The 26,232-nt window shown below is 54.3% G+C and overlaps 1 protein-coding gene across 1 annotated transcript; it reads left to right on the top strand.

Annotated features, from left to right (window-relative positions):
• Positions 1-1,424: 1,424 nt before the first annotated feature.
• On the top strand, positions 1,425-25,858 carry LOC144721091 (vasoactive intestinal polypeptide receptor 2-like). The gene is made up of 13 exons (XM_078598446.1): positions 1,425-1,729; positions 3,699-3,804; positions 5,906-6,013; positions 7,545-7,648; positions 8,765-8,862; positions 11,169-11,301; positions 13,645-13,798; positions 13,936-13,996; positions 15,035-15,104; positions 15,682-15,776; positions 20,663-20,801; positions 22,406-22,447; positions 22,801-25,858. Exons 2-13 carry the CDS (start codon positions 3,699-3,701, stop codon positions 23,014-23,016), a joined length of 1,326 nt encoding a protein of 441 aa, XP_078454572.1. The 5' UTR covers positions 1,425-1,729; the 3' UTR covers positions 23,017-25,858.
• The last annotated feature ends 374 nt before the right edge of the window (positions 25,859-26,232 follow it).

The raw sequence follows: 26,232 nt of genomic DNA, 5'->3' as shown, positions 1-26,232 counted from the left end.
ACGTGTCCACATCGCAACGACGACACGGGAGACAGAACACACACGGCAGCCCGAGTGGTGTAGAGGTGTCCACGTTGTCCAGGCATGTTTCACATCAGTTAAGAGCGTTCGAATACCACTCTGAACATGTCATTGTGGTACCTTCACTCACAGGTAAAATGAGCGGTTGTGCAGCGATTCGTGGCGAGTGGTACCAGTGGCGAGTGTGACCAGTGACGAGTGGTATCCCAACCAGCCCTGTCCCCGCCCCAGTTAGGGTGACCGACAAGATATGGGGAGGTTTTCATCCAGCAGTAGATTATAAAAGGGCACCTGACCGAAACTTTAAAATAAACATGAATTAGTTAACTTAAAAATTGTTGAGTTAACACGTCGTATTAATTTTACAAAAACTTGTTTTCGAATAAACGGAAATTAATCGTCGGCGTTGTGGTGCAGTGGTTGTGCGTGTGCCTAACAGCAACACTGTCCTGGGGTCGATTTCCGACTCACGTGTCTTTCTGTGTGGAGTTTGTTTCTGCTTTGCCGTGTTCTGCAGAGTGTGAGAGGTGGTATGTGACCCCGTGTGGAAGCTACCTGTCCTACCGCTCCATACGAAGCTCCAGGTCTTCTCGGCCACAGATATTCCCTCCCTTCTCTGTGCTTGTGAAACGTGGACCCCATTAAAGGAACACCCGCGCCTTTTTTAAACATTCAGACTGGCCTGCCTACGATCCATCCTGGCTTTAACCAGACTGGATTGTGTGAGGAGCTCGCAGATCCTTGAAAGATCTGGACACAGTCTCATCAGTGAGCTCCTCTGGCAGGCGAGGCTGCGTTGGTTGTGTGAAAAGCCCTGATGCCCAGCCACCACATGCCCAGCCACCGCATGCACAGCCACCGCATGCCCAGCCACCGCATGCCCAGCCACCGCATGCCCAGCCACCGCATGCCCAGCCACCGCATGCCCAGCCACCGCATGCCCAAGCAGCTTCTGTTTGGCCGGATAAAGGGGGCTAAACAGGCATGGAATGAATAATAATAATAATTAGAGTGAGATAGCCAGGTGAAGTGGAAGCCCGGTAGCTGACCCCTTCCCCCAGCGCCTGGTGCTGCTCAGGTTATTTTTGTCCTGCATGACCCCGCTACCCGCTCAGTCAGAGTGCACACACACAAGACAAAGATCCCCCGTATAGCTTTCACAGACCCTCGGGGCAAGTGCTGTTAGCGAGTACCACCTATGAAGGCCATCACGGCACACACATACGCGCTCATACACACGCGTGTTCATACACATGCTCATACACACACACAAGTGCCCCTACATACAAACGTGCCCTTACACACACACACACGTGCCCTTACACACACACACGTGCCCTTACACACACACACACACACGGCATAATTGCGCTCTCCGCTGCACGCGCACTCAGCACCGCGTGCGCGACTCGAGCGGCCACGCGCAGCGCTGCCGCCGCTATCGCCGCTGCTGCTGCTGCCGATGACGGCTCCGCGGGGTGTGCAGGCAGCACCCGAGTCCCTGGACTCCAGACGGGAGTGGTGACTGCAGACTGTGGAGTGAGTGACAGGGGACCTCTTCCGAGGGGGTGGTGGAAAACCGCTGGGGTCTTCACTGTGGCGCACGCGAGCTCCGTTGCTTCGAGATTTCCCACGAACCTTGTCGCCTCTCAGGGCTGACCCAATCTCAGCACCGGGGCATCGCCACCATCGTCATCATCTCAGCCAGGTGGGTGCATCACCGGGATGCCGTGCTCGTGTAGATTCTACGACTCACGCGCTCAGGGTAGAGGCGCTGGTGTGGGCTCTCTCAATGCACGTGTCGAAGAAGAGAAATGGCGAGATGCGGGGCCATCAACGACTTTGTCCACGGTGACCTCTTGAGCTTGAATCTCGCGTGTCCGCCCAGCCACCCCGATTGGGGGGCACACGGCGGCAGGGAGCACTGCTGCTTAATGGCGGACCCCCCCCCTCCACCCGAGACGCTCGACCGGCGCGCGGCGGCCACCGCGGCGCCGCACGTGGCACGTGGCACGGCCCCGTCGCGCCATCACGGGGTCGGTCACTTCACTTTCACTACCAATGGATTTACTTTTTTTTTTATCCCAGCCAACTTATATCATTGGAAACGTATTATGTTTGATGTTGATTATGTTTTGTTGGACAGTTTTTGTTGGGCTGTTTCATCTGTAACTCGGCTGATTTTTGTGCACATTTCTATGGGCGCTCATTGTTGTACGGTACTTGCTCTATGTTCTTACTTTTGCATTTTGTTGACCGCGGGGTCAACTCTTGAGAATGAGACTCCTCCGATCGTGGCCTCGCTACACGAAGCACGACTGTAGACACTTGATGCCGATGCCCACGATCGTCTCCACTCGACTCACGCTGCTGCATCTCGCCTCGGGGGGCTCCTCGCGGACTCCGTGTCTGCCTCCCGTGTCTGTCTCCCGTGTCTGTCTCCCCGTCTCTGCCTCCCGTGTCTGTCTCCCCGTCTCTGCCTCCCGTGTTTGCCTCCCCGTGTCTGTCTCCCCGTCTCTGCCTCCCGTGTCTGTCTCCTCGTGTCTGTCTCCCCGTCTCTGCCTCCCGTGTCTGTCTCCCCGTCTCTGCCTCCCCGTGTCTGTCTCCCCGTCTCTGCCTCCCCGTGTCTGTCTCCCCGTCTCTGCCTCCCGTGTCTGTCTCCCCGTCTCTGCCTCCCCGTGTCTGTCTCCCCGTCTCTGCCTCCCGTCTCTGCCTTCCCGTATCTGCCTCCCCGTGTCTGTCTCCCCGTCTCTGCCTCCCCGTGTCTGTCTCCCCGTCTCTGCCTCCCGTGTCTGCCTCCCCGTCTCTGCCTCCCCGTGTCTGTCTCCCCGTCTCTGCCTCCCCGTGTCTGTCTCCCCGTCTCTGCCTCCCCGTGTCTGTCTCCCCGTCTCTGCCTCCCCGTGTCTGTCTCCCCGTCTCTGCCTCCCCGTGTCTGTCTCCCCGTCTCTGCCTCCCGTCTCTGCCTTCCCGTGTCTGCCTCTTCGTGTCTTGTTGACCGCCCACGTAGAGGGGCGGCAGAGGTCAGCGCAGCAACACACATTGTTGTACCGTACTTCTATTATCCCCGCCTTTAACCCACACTGTCCAGCGAGGTGAAGTATAGTCATATAATCCCCAGGTGGGCAGGCCAGCACCGAGTTGTGGATTGCCACATGGGGCGAGCATCGTGCGCGTGGTCGCTTTTGGACGATTCAGCGATGTGCCGGTTCAGCCTGGGGCGGAGCGTGGTGCCCGCGTCCTCGGGGCTGGCGAGACGGGGACACGGGGCGAGAGACGGGGACACGGGGATAGAGACGGGGACACGGGGCGAGAGACGGGGACACGGGGATAGAGACGGAGACACGGGGCGAGAGACGGGGACACGGGGTTCGAGAGCGAGACGGGGACATGGGGCTAGGGACGGGGACACGGGGATAGAGACGGTGATGTGCAGCTGCACCCGCGTCCCAGGCTGCACGTGAGCTGCACATACAGAGCGCCGGGATGTGCTTCACGGATATCTGTGGGCTGCACAGGGGTGGTGTCGATTTGGTTGCGCGTGTGATCACGGCGCGGCGCGGCCACGCGTGTGCGAATTAAACGCGCTTTTAAAATGCTGCGATGATATATTCCGATGCAGAGGTGGCTTCATCAGTAGGCGCGCGTGTGTCTGTGTCTGTGACCGTGCATTGTGGCAGATGGACGTCATGCACCGCGAGTGCAGGTTCATGCTGGCGTTGAGACACGCAGAGGAGCGCTGCACAGAGGGGCTCTTGGCCACGCGCAATGACAGCCACGAGCCGGGTGGGTGCACACCGCACCCCCTCGGCAGCACTGACAGGGGCAGCCCTACACAGTCGTCCTCACCGTCGACATCGTCATGATCAGCCATGGCCAATACACTGCGGGATGACAATCCACCCGGCATCTGCGCACGAACTGATTTCATTGGTCCATCTCCTCGGGAGACGAGTTCCATTCCTTGGGAGCCAGCACCATGAATATTCTTGACCGTGTGCCAACAATGCTTCTGGTGAGGTTTCCTGCCCACGGCCGCTTATTTTTCTTAAACGTTTGAATCACTTCATTAACCTGCGTTTGTCCTCAAAGCCACGCGCTGCTGTGCCTGCCTCTCAATGTGATTGCAATCATGCGTCCCCGATAGGAATCCCTCTTCTTTCAGAAGATCGATTTGTTACTTTGCATTCTCAAGCTCAGTTTTCCAAAAAGCGCCGTCATTTGCGACGCTTCATTGCACCTGGATTCCACTTCACCTGGATCCCACTTCACCTGCATTCCACTTCACCTGGATCCCACTTCACCTGGATTCCACTTTCACCTGCATTACACGTCACCTTGAGCAGCTGCTCTCGGCCCACCCTCTCGCCTGCTCTTGCTCTTGCCCAGCGAACTTGATCGCGACTTGCCCTTTGTCTTTGTCGTGCATTCCGAGGTTGTTTTGTCGACCTGGCAAACCCGCTCTTTCGCTTACTTTGTCACTGTGGGGGTCCCTTGCAGGGCGGACCTCACTGAGTGTGCTGATGGCCTCAGCAAGGAACAGATTCCACGTAGTAGTCTCTATCGGCCTGCACACAATCATTTCCACTGGATGGAGATTCTGGGTGAATAATTTGGATGTCGCCTTCATCATAATTCTACAGTCAACATTTTGTAGATACACACACACACGGCCCACGATTAGTCCTTGAGCATGGACGTTATTCATACTTAACATCATATTAATATCATATTAGCTTGCTGAGGCTATTTTGTGATTATGTAAGATTCGCCGGTTTATTGCATGCATAATTTACGGTCTAGGTTAATTTAATGCATAATTTTACATCATTATATAGGCGTTAAATAAGATGGAATATCACATTTGCATTACACAGTTTTATTACAAATGATTGAACGCCAATCCTTAATTGAGTTAATGACTAGCAATTATTTCCCGCAGATAATGTGTTTTTAAAATAGTATGAATGCGTTCTCACGCATAAACTACCAGCCCATTTCAAAGACTGATACTTAATTCTAGATTTGAAGGTTTCGTGACTGCTAGGATACATACTCTTTGGTTCTTTCGGTAAAGTCACGTGAAAAAATAAATAAAATGAGTTTAGTTATTTTCATTTTATTTATTTATTATTATTACCGAGTGCTAATTGCCACGCGTGGAGGTTTCAAAGCGCTGAACACACGGAGCCCGCTGCTCCACTGTGATGTATCAACATTGACGGGCAGTGACGGAGCACAGCGGGAACGAATTTGCCACTTGTTGTAGAGGCTCACGGTTCGAATCCAGCGTCCGCCCTGGTTAATACCGCGGTTGTAATAGCAACCATACTACTACTACTACTACACACCGTCTGCTTCACAGGCCACCGCGTGCCCCGCAGATTGCTCCACTGGGACGATGCACAGCGATCATCGCTCGTGCCCCACGTCACCCACGTGCCCCACGTGACACTCGTGCCCCACGTGACACTCATGTCCACGTCACCCACGTGCCCCACGTCACCCACGTGCCCCACGTCACACTCGTTCATTATCTCTTTGCTGCTACTGTGACAGCACGTTCTACGTTACTTCGATAGAGCCGCATGTGGTGGATTAAAGAGCCGCATGCCACTCGGGAGACGCCACGCGGCCACCGCTGGGTTCGGGGAACAGGGAGTGGAATTCGAGGTCTCTGCTGGAGGTGTGCGTCTGTGTGCGTGTGTGTGTGTCTGTGTGCGTGTGTGCGTGTCTGTGTGCGTGTGTGCGTGTCTGTGTGCGTTTGTGCGTGTGCGTCTGTGTGCGTGTGTGCGTCTGTGTGCGTGCGTGTGTGCGTGTGTGTCTGTTGCTGGCCGGGTGCAAACGAATCGCTCGTCACACTCGCTTCGCTCCCTTCTGCCCGTAGGCTGCGAAGGCACGTGGGACAGAGTTTCCTGCTGGCCACACACCGCCCTGGGCCAAAACGTCACCCTAGCGTGCCCTGACTTCATCTTCTTTTTCATCAACAAACAAGGTGTGCGCACGCTGGACACAGCCCCGGCTCCACTGCGGATGTCTGCGCGCGACGCAGCGTCGTGTCAACGTCGCATTGGCCGCTTGTGCTCCGTCTGCCGGGTCGATGAAAAGGTGCAGAGCTCCCACGCGCCAGGGGATGGCCGGCGTGCCTGCACAAGGACCCACTTGGAACAGCGAAGTGGGTTTTGATCCCGCAATGAAAATAGACGACCCGGCACCAGGCGAAGTGAGCCGAACAAAGAGCGTCCAGAGGCCGTGGCCTCCTCCTCCACCCCCACTGCTGCCAACGCGGCCGCGGAGTGGCGCAGGGCGCAGTGTGCAGGGTACAGGGCGCAAGGGCACGCAGTGACGGAGTGGTTATGGGTTGGGGTCACCATTTTATTCAAGAGTCAATTTTTATTTTGTCTCCTTTTTCACCGTTCCCAATTGCATCGTTTGTTTCTGGATCTCTTGCACCGTTCTGTTTGTATGTGTGTAATGTTGAACTTTATTTGCACCGTACGTAGCCAACCGCGCAAATCGGAGTTGCCCCGTTAGCCTAAACGTAACTTTAGCGTACCATTGATATTTCTATTTTACTTGCGCGGGATAATCGATCGCTGCACGCCTCATTGTTGCTTTCTAATGAGGTGTTGCAGCAGCTCCCACAGTGCCTCGGGTAAGTGACCCATCCCGCCTGTGCCTCGCCCTCACGGGGAGCACCGAAGAGGGCTTCATGCAGCTAGGCACTGATCCGAAGTCCACGCCACAGTCTGGTGTCACCCCAGGGGGTTGCTCCACAGGTATCGCGGGAGGGCATCAGTGTGTGTGTGCCAGTGTGTGTGTGCCAGTGTGTGTGTGCCAGTGTGTGTGTGCTAGTGTGTGTGTGCCAGTGTGTGTGTGCCAGTGTGTGTGTGCCAGTGTGTGTGTGCACACATCTAGCTGGGAGGCTGTCTCCGCCAAGCACGCTGTTTATTCTGAGCAAAAAAAATGCAGCGCACATTTTTTCGTAAAATGATCCCAGTGGTAGTGCTGTATCTAGTTTGTTAACGTCACGTTTCGCTTCTCGCGCATGTTGCTCGCGTTCAAGGAGGCCCATTCGGCCCTCATGTACCCAGAAGAATCGGGCACAACAGAAGCATCGAATTAATGGAATTGTTTCCCTGGCCTAAAATCAAAACCCCAAAGCCGCTGGTCACCTGGAGGCTTTGGAACCAAGACGGCGGAAAATCTGTCCACGGCTAACGTTAGTGACGAGTTAAATCTGAATCGGTCCTGGGTCATATTTCCCCTTCACCAACTTGCACTGACCAACCAGCATGGCGAAGCATGGCCGATAAACCCCCATGACTGAAAACTACAATGGGGAAGACATTATCCAGCAGTGGATTTGGCAAAGAGTCGTAAATCATTTCTCTGTAATGAAAAAAACCATCACCCTCATTGTGCTCGGGAGTGTGCTTCGTTACACGCGGCGTGTTTACACGCAGCAGCAGCGGTGGCAGTAGCGGCGTGTCCGTGACGCGAGCGCGCTGTCTCTGTGCCGCAAGGCGCCGTGACGCAGAGCTGCACGGCGCAGGGGTGGACGGAGCCGGAGCCGCCCTACGGAGTGGCGTGCGGCTACGACAACTCGAGCCTGACGGACGTGGACAAGGTGAGCGGCGTTTCTCGCACGCGGCGCGGAGCCCTCGCAGCGTGGGTCGGTGAGTGAGTGGGTGAGCTAGTGAGTGAGTGAGTGGGTGAGTGAGTGAGTGGGTGGGTGGGTGGGTGAGTGAGTGAGTGGGTGAGTGAGTGAGTGAGTAAGCGAGTGAGTGAGTGAGCTGGTGAGTGAGTGGGTGAGCAAGTGAGCGAGCTGGTGAGTGAGTGATTGTGTTGTTGTGACCTGCAGTGTGGAGGTTGGACACAGTGGGGGTGAGACGACGCGGTCTCGTGGCTGGTAGACACGAGACCCCCAGGTCAGCTGTGGTTTCTGTTATCCAGATCATCTCTCTCCCTCATCACCTCGGGTGATCTCAAGTTTGCTGGACTGTGTTCAGTCGAGAACGTGCAGGTTCACCTTGCACTGACGTGTATTGCTCTGTGCATTGTAAAGTGTGGTGCGGTGTCGTCTTCTTCTTCTTTCGTACGGCGTTAGAAATCAGCAGCAGCAGCAGCAGGGCTACGATTGTAAGTTTGCTGTTGGGAGACATTCCACTGCAGCATCCGGGGTGGTAGCTGAGTGGAGACCGCTTGTCCTACTACACACACCAGGGCTGTTGTATCGGACACTCATCAGTCGTCATATGACACCTGACGATTTGCGCCCCAACGCATTCACAGTTTGGTGGAGTTCCTGATCATTCTATGTATTAATCAATATCCCCACTCTCACTCATTCCTCCGCCTGTTGTTGTTCATTCGGTTGAGAGCGGTGCCCACTGCCATCGCGGCAGCAGAGAGAGTCCAGAACTGAAGACCTCACGAAGCGTCTTCAGCGCTGAAGACCTCACGAAGCGTCTTCAGCGCTGAAGACCTCACGAAGCGTCTTCAGCGCTGAAGACCTCACGAAGCGTCTTCAGCGCGGTCCTTGTTTGGGACGCGGCTCTTTTCCCGCGGCTCGCGCCGTCGGCAGGCTCGGGGCATCCTGTCCAGGCTGACAGAAGAGTCGAGGCCGGTGTCCAGCACGGACGTCTGCATTTCGGATGGGAGGTTGTTGTGGATGTGGTGTCGGCGTGAGCTGCAGGCGCTGCTAACAGTGCCACGCGATCCCTGTCTGCCGTGCGCGCCACAGAGGCTGTACTACCTGGCCGTGAAGGAGGTGTACACGGTCGGCTACAGCCTCTCCTTCGCCCTGCTGTCTGCTGCCATGCTTGTGCTATGCCTTTTCAGGTGGGTAGCGGGCATCGTGTGCGCCTTGCTGTTTGTATGTATGTTGAACTTCTTTCGCACCATACGTAGCCAAAAAACACACGAAAACATCGTGGCACAAAGTGGGGATGACCCTGCTGAGGCTGCGGTGCCTCAAATATTGGAAGAAGTCACCCCCTGTGAGTGGCTGGCTGAGGTGCCATCTGGTGAGGAAGTACTGAAGGCGGTCCAAAGTCTGAGACCAGGAAAGGCACCGGGCAGAGATGATCTCCCAAGCGAAATGCTGATGGAGGGTGGCGTTTGTGCATAGACTGCCATATATGCCATCATAACAACAGTCTGGACCACTGGACGGGTTCCGCAGGATTGGAAGGATGCCCTGGTGGTCCCCCTCTTTAAGAAGGGGGACCGCACAGACTGTAACAACTACAGGGGCATCTCACTCCTCAGTGTGCCGGGAAAGGTCCTGGCAAGGATTATTCAACATCGCCTTGCCAGGCACGCTGAGGAGAGGCTTGCGGAGCCCGAATGCGGTTTCAGGAAAGGGCGGTCCTGCACAGATGCCATATTTTCTGTCCGTCTGCTACAGCAGAGGTGTAGGAAATTCCAACAAGACCTACATCTCTGCTTTATTGACCTGGTCAAGGCCTATGATACCATCAGTAGGCCTGGGCTCTGGGTTGTTCTTCGTGCTTTCGGAGTCCCTGACCCTCTACTCACGATCATTAAGGACCTTCATCATGGTGAGCGGGCCCGGGTAAAACTACGTGGCCGGGAGTCAGAGCCATTCCCTGTAAACCTTGTGGTGCGACAGGGATGTCCTCTGACTCCCACATTATTTAACATCTATTTTGACCACGTAGTTCGTGAAGCCTTCAATAGCTGTACCGGGGGAATTTCCATTTGGTACAGATATAATGGGAGGCTGATCGATGCCCGGGTGCGGTCAAGGGATGGCTCCCTATTGGTCAACCACATTATGTATGCCGATGATTTGGTAATAGCTGCTCATTCAGAGGACGAGTTGGAGACGCTGCTGCTGAGACTGGAGCGTGCCACTAAGAGGTGGAGCCTTACCATCAGCCCCACCAAAACTAAGCACCTGCCTGGGTATTTTATACCATCGGACACTCCACCTCCACAACTCCCAATCGGTGATTTTCATCAGTTGCGTAACACTGTGTGGGAGCTACCTGGTCTGTTGCTCCGCACGAAGTTTCAGGTATTTTCGGCCACAGTCATTCCCTCCCTTCTCTATGCTTGCGAAACGTGAACCCCCCTAATGGAGCATCTTCGCCGGTTAGAAACATTTAGGCTGGCCTGCCTACGATCCATCCTGGGTTTAACCAGGTTGGATTGTGCGAGGAGCTCACAAATCCTTGAAAGATCTGGGCAAAGTCCAATCGGTGAGCTCCTCCGGCAGGCAAGGCTGCGTTGGCTGGATCATGTAGCCCGCATGCCCAGCCACCGCATGCCTAAACAGCTTTTGTTCGGCCGGATCGAGGGGGCTAAACGGGCGCGGCACGGGCTAGAGAAGAGATGGAGTGATGTGGTATAGGAGGACGTGGATCCGAGTGGACTTCCCGATGACTGGTATCAGCGGTGTCAAGATCGGCCTCTGTGGAGGAGGCTCGTGAAGGACGCTACTGGGCAGTTGGAGGCAGTCGCCCTCCAACAACAACGGAGGGCGGAGGAGCGACGCTCACAACAACGAGCGGAGCGCCGGGTGGCTAAAGCACAGCAAGTTGGCACAGTAGGGGGCACAGGTGGTGCATCAGCCAGTCATCTCGGTCATCTCAGTCAGTCGACCCGTGGCACCTGGGTCTGCCCCGTGACCTCCTGCCAGCGGGCGTTCGACACTTCACGTGGCCTCAAGGTGCACATGGCTTGGCACAAGCGTCGTGGCCCCGACCAGGGCACTGACTGGCCAGGGGAGCGAGGCTGCGAGGCGTCCCGTGGTGTTCCCAGCGAAGTCGTTCTGCTCCTGCCACCGCACGCTCTGTGGGGCTCTTTTAAATAAAGAGCGGCGCTCTGTGAGCAAACACTACGCCTTGTTTACTCAGAGCTACCTTCACCTCTCGCGGGGCACGATGGTGATGCTCTCTGTGTGTGTGTCTGTGTCTCTGTGTGTGTGTGTCTCTGTGTGTGTGTGTCTCTGTGTGTGTGTCTATGTGTGTGTGTCTCTGTGTGTGTGTCTCTGTGTGTGTCTGTGTGTGTCTCTGTGTGTGTGTCTGAGTGTGTGTCTCTCTGTGTGTGTGTGTCTGTGTGTGTCTGTGTGTGTGTGTGTCTGTGTGTGTCTGTGTGTGTCTCTGTATGTGCACCTGCAGAAAGTTACGCTGCACGAGGAACTACATCCACGTGCAGCTCTTCGCGTCCTACATGCTGCGGGCCTGCTCCGTGCTGGTGAAAGACGTCGTGCTCTTCTCCAACGAGGACTCCGACAACTGCGGATCGCCCACGGTAACAGCGGCGCCCTGCACCGAGTCGAACCTCCCCGCACCCGGAGCACGGCGCAGCGCCCAGGGCAGGCCGGCCCCACGTGGCCACTCCACGCGGCGCACTGGAGACACGCCTGTCAGCCCCTTGTCATGTGCCCTAACTTAGTAGAGATCATGCAGACCTTGCTGGTCACGCCGTGCCACTTATACATCTCAACGTTCATCCTACAGAGTCCCTCACAAGGGAGAAACACAAACAAATAGACACAAACTGATGTTGCCCGTGTCGACACGGCTGCACGCCGTCTGGACCTGAAAACTCAATTTCCCTGTTCAAGAATGCGGAGTGGACCGTGCGGGTGGACCGTGTGGGTAGACCGCGGCGTCAATGTGACATTAGCCCGGGGCAGGGGGCTGTGGGCAGGGGGCTGTGGGCAGGGGGCTGCTGCTCGCCAGCTCTGCCCGCCGCCAAGGAGGGTGACCTGCACCGTCGGCATGAATACGATGAGTGCAGGACACACTATGAGTACAGGACATGATGGTGGTGATAATGGTGATAATGATGGTGATTATGATGGTGACGATGGTGATGATGGCGGTGATAGCGATGGTGGCGATGGTGGTAATGATGGTGATGGTGGTGATGATGGCGATGATGGTGATGATGGCGAAGATAGTGATGATGATGATGGTGGTGATGATGGTGATGATGGTGATGATGGTGATTTTGATAGTGATAATGGTGATGATGGTGATGATGATGGTGATGATGGCGATTATGGTGATGATGATGGTGATGATGATGGTGATTATGGTGATGATGGTGATGATGATGGTGATGATGATGGTGGTGGTGATGATGGATATTTCGAGTGACTGATTTGCAGAGTTTAAACGCGCTGTGTGACTGCGTGAACAGGCGGAGTGGATTGGGCAACACCGCAACTGTTGCGTTGCTGACGGTCGCGAGCGATCTTCTGCAATGTTCCATGCAACGTGGCTCTGACTACAGCAACCTGCCATCGTCTGTCGCAGTCGCATCTCGATTTCACCGCGAGAGAGGAGAGATTCGAGTGTCGTATTGATCGATGCGGACATGGCCATTACTTGTGGATGTAACCGCACGATGGAGCTGTAATGTCCCCCCCATCACCCCCCATCACCACCCCCATCACCCCCCCCCATCACCACCCCCATCACCCCCCCATCACCCCCCCATAACCCCTCCCATCACCCCCCCCATCACCACCCCCATCACCCCCCCATCACCCCCCCCCATCACCACTCCCATCACCCCCCCATAACCCCTCCCATCACCCCCCCAATCACCACCCCATCACCCCCCCCCCATCACCCCTCCCATCACCCCCCCATCACCCCCCCATCACCCCCCCCCCCATCACCACCCCCATCACCCCCCATCACCCCCATCCCATCACCCCCCCCATCACCCCCCATCACCCCCCACCGCCCCGCCCCCGTCGCTCGTTCGAGACTCCTCGAGACCCGGGAGCTGCGCCTGGCGCGCGTGAGCGGGGCCCTCTCCGCGCTGGGAGGCGTCCACGTGGCCACGTGGTCACGTGGCCCACTTCACATCAAGCGTGGCATTGACGTGACTCATGCCGTGTTTTTATTTCGTTATCTTCGACAGTGTCCGTGTAATACCTTTAAACAAAAAAATACCGTCGTTCATTTCGCTAACGGCTGGTGGCGTCGTCACACCATGAGCAACATAAGCGGTGGATGATGGAGATGAAATCGATTATCCATTAAGGCGCGCGTGCTTTTACAATCACGCGCGCGGGAAGTCTTTCATAGCTGCTGTAACATAGCACGAACCTTTGGTGATTCTAGGACAAGAGTGAAGTACAATATTCTTCGTAGCGTCACGCTTTGATGTTGAGGGCACTGCTGTATACAGCAGTTTGTAGTGCATAGAAATAAAGAGTTCGTGCTTATAATATGGTTTAAAATGATTCAGAGATGCTGAAACACCACAGGCAAGTGGTAAGGCAGCCAGAATTGGTGCCAACAGTTGTCCAAGCTTTACGGTCCTACATGGCGATGTTTTCACCAACTCCGTCCACGAGTCTTCTCACACGTGGCCTGCCCCGAGGCGCCGCGTGCCAAGGGGGTCACGCGCGGTGCCCCCACCGATGGAAGTTTGCCCACGCGCTGCGCTGCCGACGTTCCCTGGCAGGCCACGAGGTGGTGACATCGGTGCCCACAGCTGTCACGACCTTGGCGTGATCCACCAACCCTCGCCTCCACGGTGCCGGGTGACGCCGTGCACGCCGCCTTCGCGCCACTTCCGTTTCAGCTTCTCCCCCCCCCCGCCCGCTTGTGCCGCCCCCCGTTGCCCCAGCCGTGGTGCAAGCTGGCCATGGTGTTCTTCCAGTACTGCATCGTGGTCAACTTCAGCTGGCTGCTGGTCGAGGGCCTCTACCTGCACACGCTGCTGCTCGTCGCCTTCTTCCCCGAGCGGACTTACTTCTACTGCTACATCGCCTTCGGCTGGGGTGAGCGCAGCACGCGTGCGCGGTGACAAGTCGTGCGTGCGTGCGTGTGTGCGTGCGCACTCACAGCCAAACTACGGCGCGAGGCGGCGGCGGCGATGCCGGGCGAGGTCAAGTTGAGTTGTCCCGCGTGTGCGCAGGAGCCCCCGCGCTGTGCGCCCTGGCCTGGGTGGCCTCGCGCCTTCTGCTGGAGGACACGGGGTGAGCGCCGCACGCGCGGGCTCTTCACGCCGAACACGGGCAGCCCACGGTGCCGGTCAGGCATCCGAAACGTGCTCGACGCGCTTTGCATTGAATTGCCTCAACTGGTCAATAGTTTACACCATTGGAACCTCATTTGCCAGTAGCAAAATATGATAATTGGTTTTTTACCCTTTTATCTGGCAACAAAACTGACACCTTTTTTTAACAAGGAGTCATGTTTGCATTGACCACAATACCTGCAGTCGGAATGCAAAAAAAAACATAACTCTGATAATGTATGCACTGTCCTTGAAATTGATTGGTCCACGGTGCATACATTATCATAGTTGTGTTTTTTTTGTTTGCATTCCGACTGCAGGTATTGTGGTCAATGCAAACATGACTCCTTGTTAAAAAAAGGTGTCAGTTTTGTTGCCAGATTAAAGGGTAAAAAACCAATTATCATGGTTAATAGTTTACCAGTTAGACAATGTGAGTATGTTGAACTTGTTTCGCGCCGTGCGATGTAGCCAACCGTGCGAATCGGAGGTGCGGGAGTAGGAGAGCAGACTCAACACAACAGCCCCGAGGAATGAAGGGGCGTGTGGCGGGGTGAAGGTGCAGAAGGACCTCCACTCGGGGGAGCTCTTGGGAGCACACCTCAATATTGTACTTTGGCCTACTTCTCCTCCACACTGGCCATAACCCACCACGTGTGCCTTGCCGCTCGACTAGCTGCGGTGTAGCCACCTACACTGATCAGCATTGTTGGCTACGTACGGTGCGAAAGAAGTTCTACATACATACGTATGACCTGTCTCTGGGTTGCATGCGTGTGTGTGAGTAGGTCGATTCAGACTCAATTGAGTACCTGGTGCGGTGTGTAAAAATCACCGCCACTGGGGAAACAAAGGCGGTCGGGTGCGGTGCTGGCCACCCATCCCCTCGTGTGCCGTGCCGACCTTCATAGGTTGCTACTCGCTAACTGCACTTGCCCCGAGTGTGTTCAGTCTATACGGGGCGGTCTTTGTTTGTGTGCGTGCGTGTGCGTGGCAGCTGCTGGGACACGAATGGCAGCACGCTGCCCTGGTGGATCATCAAGGGCCCCATTCTGCTCTCCATCCTGGTGGGCAGCAGTCGCGGTCGCGCGCTGCCCCCACGGACGTCGGAGATGCTCGTCGCCGTCCGTGTCGCCCGTGGAGGAGGCGTCGGTGGCGTGGGGGTTGTTTTGTTGGAATTGAGCGCCAGGCTGTGAGCACGGCCTTCGGTGACTTAACAGTCCTTAACTGTTCAGAACTATCGCAGTGAGCCGTAGAAATACACGCAAGGCGCGTTTATAACACGGCCGGCAATGAACCGCGATCTCGTCACAGTTTGGGTCAAAGCAGAGCTCCAGGCTTTAATGTAGCCTGGCAATGCCCTCTGCAGTATACAAACATTCCGTGTGGAAAGTGGCTTTTTCCGAACATTTTTCGTGTATTGTTCCTCCTGGCGCTGCGTTTCGTTCTCGTGTCCTGAACAAACATTCGTGCAAAGACCTCGGCTGTGCGCGCCCGATGCGAGCTGGGAAGGGCCCTGGTGCGAGTCGCGGTCGACACGGCGGCACCCCCGAGGTTCTGACGAGCTGGCGAGCCGTCAGAACCTCGCCGTGGCCAGGTTCTGCAGCGCGCGCCTAACGATCGTCTGGTCGCGTGTGCTGCCAGATCAACTTCTCCCTCTTCGTGAGCATCATCCACATGCTGCTCAAGAAGCTGCGCTCGCCGCTCGTCCGAGGAGCACGCAGCAACCACCACTACAAGTCAGTGGCACCCCCCGCGATGAATCGTGGACGCGATACTCTTAGGTTTTTGCGGTAAAGTCACGTAGGTAAAAAATTAAATTAAAGTCACGTAGGTAAAAAATAAAATAAACATTAATACATTTTATTTTTATTTTTTTCCTACGTGACTTTACCGAAAAATCCTTGCAGTCACGAAAGCTTCAAATCTAGAATTAATACGTGGACGCGATGTCGGCCTCTCGCGTGCGGCATCGGTCGTCAACGGCGTTCCTGGACAATGAGGGCCCGGTCCACGTGGCGTTTGTTTTCATGCGATGTTGACAATTATGATGATGATGATAATTGTGGCGGTGATGATGATTACGACGATGATAGTTCTAATGATGACAAAGGAAGATGGTGATGTTGAAAATAATAATTTCACTTTATCCAGCGCCATTCATGCAATTGCATCCCACAACGCTGCACATCAATTAGCGAGTTCCTTACACAGATGATACAAAACAAAACCCCACTACTTAGCAAATAAAACACTAAAAGATAAATACATAAATAACGAGAAAAAAGTACTTCAAATACTGATGACCTATCAACCCCTAATCCCACCTAACCTTTACATAGAGAGCATACAATTGATTATGGAATGGAGGAGCCAAACGTGAACATGAATCAATTCGAAATCTATTTCCTGCTTAGGCTACGTAATGATCCGGCCACATTTGTGTCATTAAGACCCTCCACCACCTAACACAGCCAAACGATTGTCACGTGTGCAAGCGTTTAACGCGCTGATTGTTCTCATTTGGGCTCACTCAGCGGTGCGCTGAAGAACGATTCTCACAGCTCAATTTAGGTACGACATTTAATTTGACAATGGGTCAAGCATCTTCAGGAATGATCAATAATGAGAACGTCAGACATTGCAAATAAACCAACTTAAGACCATGGGCCTGTCTTGGGTTCAGGCGGAGAAAGCTGCTAAAGGCCGTCCGCCACGGCGTGGGCTTTGTCGCGGCCGTGTGCCCCACAGGGAGCGAAGAGGAGCGATGAGCTCAGCTCAGACATCGCACATGCGCGTGAATGTGTGCGGGTGGCATCGCCACTGCCTCTCGCACGCCGCCTGGCGGCGACTGGGACCGCGCTGCGTCTGAGACGCGTTCTGGCCCCGCGAGGCTCTGCGCGATGCCGTGGCTCCCCGTGGCCAGAATCGAGCTCTGGTCACTGAGTTCCTCCTGCAGTGCACCGGACAATTGTGCCGCTGCTCTGCTCAAGAATCTGGACCAAACTAGACGCAGTTAATTGTGAAGTAATACTAATGGCGCGCAAAAAAAACTGTGTGAAAAAGATGCTTGAATCGAATGACCATACCCTTTCGTGGCAATCGAATTACTTCAATGTATTTGTCACGTGGTGACGAGGAGACGTCATCCCGGTCGCCTGTAACGCGGGAGGTGGTGGGTGACATCCCGAGCCGTGACTCGTGTAAGTCTGGAGTTCGCGTGTCTCTCTCTCTCTTCCCGTGGTGGTCACGTGGTCCTACGCGTCTGCCCTCCACATTGAGAAACGTGCGTTGAGATGAATTGGCTGCTCGATATTCCCACTTTGATGAGTAAACATGCGTGGCCAGGTTCCCTCTGAATTGAGCTAAAAAGCTCGGCGGGCTTTACCTTTTACCTAGTAAATAAATGAGTTTAGTATCAATTAATGCAACCATGTGCATGCGTGCGCGTAACAACGGTTCACTCCCTTCCCCATTCCCATGGCTCAAATCCCACCCCATGACCTCGATCCCACCACTTGGCTCACGTCCCATCACTTGAGCTCAATTCGCTTCCCATCGAGTCACAGTTTATGTTTTATTTTCATTCCCGTTGCCGCGGGGGTCACGTAGTTCGCCACGGGAGTGCTGTCGTGATCTCCCTCGAGACTCCCCACGCTGCCCTCACGACTCTAAGGGGAGTCCCCACGCTGCCCTCACGACTCTAAGGGGAGTCTCCACGCTGCCCTCACGACTCTAAGGGGAGTCCCCATGCTGCCCTCGCGACTCTAAGGGGAGTCCCCACGCTGCCCTCACGACTCTAAGGGGAGTCCCCACGCTGCCCTCACGACTCTAAGGAGACTCCCCACGCTGCCCTCACGACTGTGAGGCAGTAGCTCTGTGTTCCCCAGGATTCGCTGCCCTCTGTGGCAAAAACAAGGGCTCTGTATCTCAAGAGGGCTTCTTCCATGGACAAGAACACAACAATAGGCACACATTCTCCCATTGAAACGTGAATTGAGCTCAATTGTATTTTCAAGGTTGCTTGGCCACTCAATTGCATAGTTAATGATTGTGCTACTGTTTTTGCAATGAACCATTTTCAGAGTTGTGGAGGGGTTACGATTACACAATACGCTTTCCCAGAATCATTAATGTATACGTTCGCGAGCGCTAAAAATTGTATTTGCGTGCGGGAAAACCCCATTATTTACATATTGAGAGAATGTTTTGTCATGGAAAGACGTGCACTGTGGTTAGTCATGCGTCAACGCCTCGATGGGGGGAGCGAGCCCCCGCCACGGGGCGCCTCCGTGTCCGAGATGTGCGCTCCAGCCCTGCACGGTGCTGCGAGGTCGATGGTGCCGATCGTGTGACTTGGATGGCGCGTGGCTTGAATGTTGTTTTCCTCGACGCGAGCTCGAAGTGCTCTGATACTGGCATTGTCTCTGTGCTGCTCGCCTTCTGGCGAGCTCTGCTCGAACACTGGGAGGCAAGGCCATGAAGAAGACTGTCTCTGGTACAGGTCAATCAGTTGCAAAGACAATGCCCCATGTCGTATCAGAGCATGTTTGAAGCTTTCGTGACTACAGGAATCCATACTCTTTGGTTCTTTCGGTAAAGTCACGTAGGTAGAAAATAAAATAAATCACGACATCACCTGATGACGGACGTTTGTGTTGCGCCCGAAACGTCGTGATTCATTTTATTTTATACCTACGTGACTTTGCCGAAAGAACCAAAGAGTATAGAGCATGTTTGTTTGAACGTTTTGCCACAAGTATGTGTGGGTAATGCAGGCATGATGCCTTGCACATGGTATCTCTTTGGTGTTTTTGAACATCTTAACACGTGTTTTTTGCCAGAAAGGGTAAAACTTCTTCTTATTTTTCCTCAACTGTGTTCGCTCCTCAGTGTCTGCGACGTGCTGATGTTGTTGCTGGGACGTTCAATCGTTGACCAATGTCCTCCGGTCATTTAAAAAAAAACAGCTGATGGCTGAATGCTTGTTACCGCATAAACCAACACAATTAATCAATGCACATTGATTAGCCATTACATTTATCAGTTTTGTAGCGTGACTATATATTATTATGTTAACACAGTTGCTGATCGCAGGCCCATAATGTCAAGTGCCGAGCAGAGTAAAGAATAACACAATAAAAGTCGTAATAGATAAGAGCGAACATCTATAGAATTGAGCAAGGTGATTCATAAGAGATTGGGAGTAGGGATGATGGGAGTAGGAATGATGGGAGTAGGGATGATGGATGATGGGACGGGATTCCAAAGCTGAGACGTTGCGAAGGCCAAAGCAGAAAGGGTGAGTCGGTGAGTGTGTGAGTGAGTGAGTGAGTGGGTGAGTCGGTGAGTGTGTGAGTGTGTGAGTGTGTGAATGGATAAATGTGTGAGTGAGTGGGTGAGTCGGTGAGTGAGTGTGTGAGTGGATGAATGTGTGAGTGGATTAGTGTGTGAGTGAGTGAGTGGGTGAGTGAGTGGGTGAGTGTGTGAGTGTGTGAGTGGGTGGGTGAGTGGGTGAGTGTGTGAGTCGGTGAGTGTGTGAGTGTGTGAATGAGTGAGTGAGTGGGTGAGTGTGTGAGTGGGTGAGTGAGTGAGTGTGTGAGTGTGTGAGTCGGTGAGTAAGTGAGTGGATGAATGTGTGAGTGGGTGGGTGAGTGTGTGAGTGTGTGAGTGGGTGAGTGTGTGAGTCGGTGAGTGTGTGAGTGGATGAGTGTGTGAGTGGGTGGGTGAGTGGGTGAGTGTGTGGGGCATATTTGAATCGGTCATGGGCCTCCCCTAGGTCTATTCAGCCTCAAATAAATACCTAGTGCGATATGTAAACATTGCCACCCACTCCCTCGTGTGCTGTGCCAGCCTTCATAGGGACTCGCTAGCAGCACTTGCCACAACAGTCTGTTAAGGCTATACGGGGGTCTTTGTCTTTGTTTTCTCGTGTGTGAACTGCGGCTGTGGTGTTGAATGCCTGTGCATGAGTCAGTCTGATAACATTTACAAAGCAAACTTTAAATTAACAACACTATAACCAGTGACGTTATCCGGTACTGTATATGCGCAATTACAACGGTTGATTATGCACTTCCAATAAGCGCGGTTGGCTACATACGGTGCGAAAGAAGTTCAACATGTGTATAATTAAAATTAACAGAGCACTTCAGCTGGATACCAGGAAGCCCAGTTGGTGTTCCTTGTGTTAGGAAGGGATATATCTGTTATGTTATATTATTATAAAATAGCTACAACAATGAATGTCTATGCTAGTCCTTCCCACAGCTGTGCCACCTCTAAATGTTCACTTGGCGCGACTCACGAGCGCGCGGCCCCATCTACCGGGCTGCTGCCGCCGAGACGCTGCCGCCGCTGCTGCTGCTGCTGCTCCAGCGCTCGCCCAACACCACTCAGCCCCAAGCGCGCTCGTACCCTGCACGGGGAATGGGGGGGGGGGTCTTTGTTCCTGTGCGTTCACGGGGTGCCGTGCGCGCGTTCACGGGGTGCCGTGCGCGCGTTCACGGGGTGCCGTGCGCGCGTTCACGGGGTGCCGTGCGCGCGTTCACGGGGTGCCGTGCGCGCGTTCACGGGGTGCCGTGCGCGCGTTCACGGGGTGCCGTGCGCGCGCTCGGGGGTGCAGGCGCCTCGCCAAGTCGACGCTGCTGCTCATCCCGCTGTTCGGCGTCCACTACGCGGTGTTCGCCTTCTTCCCCGACGAGGCGGGCGAGCTGGCGACGCGCACGCGCCTCTACCTGGAGCTCGCGCTCGGGTCGTTCCAGGTGACTCGGGAGCGTGGGGGCAGCAGCAGCAGCAGGAGCAGCAGGAGCAGGAGGATGGACTGTGGGGGGTTGCCGGCAGTGCGGGTCGGGTTACATATTAATAACGCCAGCTACTATGTATGGTGTCCCAGTCACTGACACCGTTGATGTGCATTTGGCCGCTGATCAATGCGTGGAGGCGTTGTGCGGCATGCAGTCACGTGGCGTCGCAGGCGGATTTGCAAAACGCTTCTTTGTTTAGAGCGTACCATTTATAGTCGCCAACGATTATGTTGTATTACCTTTGGGAATGGAAGCCCGCGGTAATTATCCGCTCTCATTAAAAACACGACAATGTAGTAGACATCGCTGTTTAAATGCAAAGCAATAACACGCGATTTTTGGCAACACTGCAAGGTACGTTGTGAATAAATAGACGCTTATAAAATGTGATTTAAATGCATAGAATTTGAACGCCTTCACGGCGGCAGTCATGTGCGAACACGAACATTCACACATCTCCTCTCCCAAGGTCAAATACAATTTCCCGTCTTAGTTATTTCTTGAGATCAAGAAGATATCTCTGGCCTAGGATGGGGATACCCGCGGGGGGATTTGTCTCGACTTCGCCTGAGCGTTATGGAGAACGCACAACGCCTCCAAAGCTAAACCACCGTTCATTTATCTCGAGAACGCACATCCTCTACTCGTCATCGTCTCATCCACAAGGCCTGTGGTTGGTGTCGGCGAGGGATGTAGAATTATAATTCATAATTTTTAATGGTCAAGAATTCACACTTAAATCAGATGTAGCCGGAGAAGAGCGAGCTGAGGTTCATTATCTCGCCAACCGTAATCTCATGGGGAATACAAAACTATTATTAATTATTTTAATAGATTATTTAATTATGTTTTGCATAAAAGGGATTATTACTGGCCAGGACTCACTGGTGAGGTGGTTGCAGACAGGAAGCAGGAAGACTTCTTCGCGATTCCGGCAATCGCCTGATGATGCTGATTTGTTGCAATCACCAGCGAAACGTCGTTCCCTCGAATTGTAAATGTTTCGCTGGGTTTGCTCTCCACACACAGCCGGTGTAGTGAAGTAGTCACTAACTCATTGGCACGTGTTGTGACAAACCTCACTCATTGGCTGTGTCGGGTGGAAGTGGGTTTACGACACATTTACGAACCCAGACAACTTTATTGTGGATAATATTGCTCACGAAATTGTGACATTAACAAAACAATAAAATCTCCACTGCTTGGGGTCATGGCCTGGACACCACGAGGCTCCGCATCGCCACCAAACCTGTGCTGCATCTCTCCCAGAGACGCAGAGAGGCCCTGAGCGCCCCACTGTGTTTGTTTTTTATTCTACTTGAGACACGTGCTCACGTTCACCCGCAAGTTTGTAAATTGGAATCGGTAAGCATTCTCTCTGGCTTGCGTGGCCAATATCCCTTACACGACCCATTGGCCCCACGGCCTTCTGGGCAAGCGAATGATTCTATCGGCGTTCATTCGGTGGCAGCACCCGCTGTAACGAGACGCGGCTTGTGGCTGGCAAGCGACCCGGGCCCGAGTGTGATCCGTGCGCTCGCCGCTGTTGCGTGTCCACGCAGGGCTTCGTCGTGGCGCTCCTCTACTGCTTCCTCAACGGCGAGGTGAGGGGGCACCGCACACATTCACACTGCAACTCTCGCGCACGTTATGTCGGTGATCCCGTCTGTGTCACGAACCACGGTGAACCGGTCCTGGGCCTCCCTTAGGTCGACTCGGCCTCGAATGAGTACCTGGTACAGTGTGTGAACGTCGCCACTGGGGAAACAAAGGCGGTCGGGCGTGGTGCTGGCCACCCAGCCCCCGGTGTGCCACAGTGCCGGCCTTCGCAGGTGCTGCTCGCTCACAGTACTTGCCCCAGCAGCCTGTCCAGGCTATAGGGGGAGGGGGGGGGTATTTGTCGTGTTCCACCTGCGGCTTGCTCCGGCGTGAACGCGCCTCGCCGGCTTCTGTGCAGGTGCAGCTGGAGCTGAGGCGGAAGTGGCGCGGCTGGCGATCGGAGCGTCTCCTCGTGCAGAGCTCCAAGCAGCAGCGCCAGCAGCAGCAGCAGCACGCGGCCGGCAGCGGCGGCGGCGGCGGCGGCAGCAACACGCGGGTCTCGCTGCTGCTCCGCGGCAGCAGCGCGGGCACGCAGCTGTCGTGCAGCCAGCAGGAGCAGACCACCGTGATGTAGTCACCCACGGGCCTCGCTCGCGACAGTCCACCGTGCTGTAGTCACCCGCGAGCCTCGCTCTCGACAGTCCACCGTGATGTAGTCACCCGCGAGCCTCGCTCTCGACAGTCCACCGTGATGTAGTCACCCGCGAGCCTCGCTCTCGACAGTCCACCGTGATGTAGTCACCCGCGAGCCTCGCTCTCGACAGTCCACCGTGCTGTAGTCACCCGCGAGCCTCGCTCTCGACAGTCCACCGTGCTGTAGTCACCCGCGAGCCTCGCTCGCGACAGTCCACCGTGCTGTAGTCACCCGCGAGCCTCGCTCTCGACAGTCCACCGTGCTGTAGTCACCCGCGAGCCTCGCTCTCGACAGTCCACCGTGCTGTAGTCACCCGCGAGCCTCGCTCGCGACAGTCCACCGTGCTGTAGTCACCCGCGAGCCTCGCTCTCGACAGTCCACCGTGCTGTAGTCACCCGCGAGCCTCGCTCTCGACAGTCCACCGTGCTGTAGTCACCCGCGAGCCTCGCTCTCGACAGTCCACCGTGCTGTAGTCACCCGCGAGCCTCGCTCTCGACAGTCCACCGTGCTGTAGTCACCCGCGAGCCTCGCTCGCGACAGTCCACCGTGCTGTAGTCACCCGCGAGCCTCGCTCTCGACAGTCCACCGCTGATCCCCGTGGCAGTGTGGGCAGGAGGAGCATCTCAACCTTTTTGTAACAAAAAAATAGGTCGCCTCTCTTTTGGAACTCGCAGTCTACTTACTGAAGGTGGGAATATATCCGCCTCTGAGATGTAATTCACATCCGTCTCGGCCCTGAGCGCACCGCATAGCCGTATACCTGCTTGAGGCGTATTGCGAAACGTCGTGTAACTGTGTCGTGCTACTGACGTGTATGTGGATACGTAACAATAGGTTTTTTTTCTTTATGGCAATAAAACAGGATGTTCAAACGCCAAATAGAAACCTTTTGCAAGGCACCAAGTCTGCATTGAGCACACTTAGTATTGGTGGTGAACATGCAGACAAACCTGCTCTAATAATGATATGATGCATCGTCTTTGAAACTGATTTAGAGACAGCTTTCGTCAGGGCCCAGTCTCACCAGTGTCAGGCCAGAGAACGCCAAAAGTCGAACAGCGAACCTGTTCTTATTTTATCAGACTTTGATGCTGGTAGAACAAAAATGGTCCCACTTGTGTGTATAGTTGGCACCGCATCTTCTAACTTGGGAGCAATTAAAAGTCCCCTGGCATACAACTTAATTTCCAACGAATCAGGTTGTATTTTATATGCTCGTGGTTAGGAACACATTGTATAATTTACGAACATTAATGTATTTTTTATCACCAAAAATCACTGATCACTGAAAATCAAGAGTCATTATTGAGAGTCCACATCGCCCTGTATCCCTGTCTGTGTTGTAGTATTTAACTACCTCAAATGGTCACGTGCGTAGCTTAGTCATATTAATGTCATTCCACCCGAAAATAATCATGTCACGAGACTTTGGGGGTGATGGGACTCGGCGAGTAACTGCCTCCCACAGCCGAGCCGAGCCGAGGCCATCGCGCCTCGGCACGGGTCGGGTTGTCTGTCCACTGCGCAAGCCGAGCCGCGCCACCGACGTCACGGCGCGACGTGACGGCGCGTCCTCCTCACGTTCTGTTTACGGACATCGCGTGCAATGAATGCGTCAGTGGCCGCTCCAGGCCCTTCTTGCCCCGAGCCAGATTCAGATGTCTCGTGAGGCCAGCGTATCGCGGATGTGTCGCAGCTCGGCGTGGGCTGAGTCCTGCGCTGGCTCGGATGTGCCAGTGGACATCGAGTATTTGATACCGTCCATGAGTCAGAGGGAGCGACCTGTACTGTGGGACACCAACAATCTCAGCATACTCGTACAACTAAACTCAATTTGTTTTACAAGGTAAGGCCCACTGAGCTTTAGAGCTCTTTTTCAGAAGCGACCTGGCCACAAAGAATAACTCAGCGAAGTGGCTTATCACGTGGAAATGTACAGCAGCCAAACACTTGTAAATGCGGGTTTCTAAATGTGGAGGGAAACACCGGACGACTCAGAGAAAAATCCACACGACCACAGGGAGAGAGACACGCCAACTCCAAATACACAGCAGCAGCAGGCGTCAGGGTCGAGATCGAGCCCACGACCTCCTTCATACCAGGCGAGGTAGTTAACATCTCCTAGCCACGTGAGGAATGCCCAGCTTCATTCCATGCACATGAGACGTCTCGCCGAGGAGTCTGATCAGGAATACACGGAGCGGTAACTGCAGTGGCAGCCGCACACTGCAGAGCCCGGGCCATCACAATGGTCTTGAAAGAAGTCGGGCTTCAATGGAATTGCCAACTCTTGGCTAAAAATAGATCGCTGCTTTTTACATTTATCCTCAAGCCCCTACAATGCCTTCCTGTTCACTCTTCCTGTAAGCATTGTGGCGAGTATTGCTTCGACATCGGTACATGATCGAATCACTATCATCATTGCCATCAGCTGTGATCACTCTGCGTTGCTGCAGTTGGATTCGTAGCCACCTTAACATCCAAGGGCATTCCGGCCCAATTCCCATCTCCATTGCAAAGTCCAACTGATTTGGAACTGAGCCTTTTCGTTGACAGGGCAACAAGTGAAACTGGCAAGAATATTGCGAGTGTGAGAGATTTAGTAACGCGATTTCTTAAATTGTCGAACATTCCATCGTGGGCAACTAGTCACGAGTGTCTGGCCTGCCATCACTGCGACGAAGCAGTTCAACCTCACCGCTCACACGCCCACTCAACGCCGAGCGCTTGTAAATTCGTGGTCAGTGAATTTTTCTTTTAATAAAACACCCGATAAACCAGGTCACCTTGTGCTCATCTGCAATCTTGTCGTGGGGTTTTTTTCGTGCGAGAGTGAAGCCAATTTTCTGCCCTTTCACGGCAGTGTTGCAGAGCCTATGGGTTGTATTGCACGACCACCTTTAAATATGTCATGTCACGGAATTGATAACTGGAAATTCATCATCAGCCATGATCAATATACTGTTGAAAGAAGGCCATCCCAAGCCGCTGTCATCTCCCGCGATCGAAGGTCTTGAACGGTCATCTCAAGAGCTCCACACGAGCTCGTTTCATCGCTCCATCAACTCTGTGCACGGCAGCCTTCTTCATTAAGCTCGTGAAACACTTTGTGGAGTTCATACGCCATTGGGTGCTACAATTAACTTTTCCCCCCAG

The sequence above is a fragment of the Lampetra planeri genome, chromosome 10, assembly GCF_965212315.1.
Source record: "Lampetra planeri chromosome 10, kcLamPlan1.2.h2, whole genome shotgun sequence".
NCBI lineage: Eukaryota > Metazoa > Chordata > Hyperoartia > Petromyzontiformes > Petromyzontidae > Lampetra > Lampetra planeri.
Note: the sequence above shows the minus strand (reverse complement) of the source record. Positions and strands in the feature narration are given on the sequence as shown.

What these genes read in the sequence shown, in the direction of transcription:
- LOC144721091 (XM_078598446.1), top strand. Translation starts at nt 3,699, where the DNA reads ATGGACGTCATGCACCGCGAGTGCAGGTTCATGCTGGCGTTGAGACAC. An exon ending in CTTGTGCTATGCCTTTTCAG is followed by an intron (nt 8,863 to 11,168) that starts GTGGGTAGCGGG and finishes GTGCACCTGCAG; the next exon opens with AAAGTTACGCTGCACGAGGA. An exon ending in CTACATCGCCTTCGGCTGGG is followed by an intron (nt 13,799 to 13,935) that starts GTGAGCGCAGCA and finishes GCGTGTGCGCAG; the next exon opens with GAGCCCCCGCGCTGTGCGCC.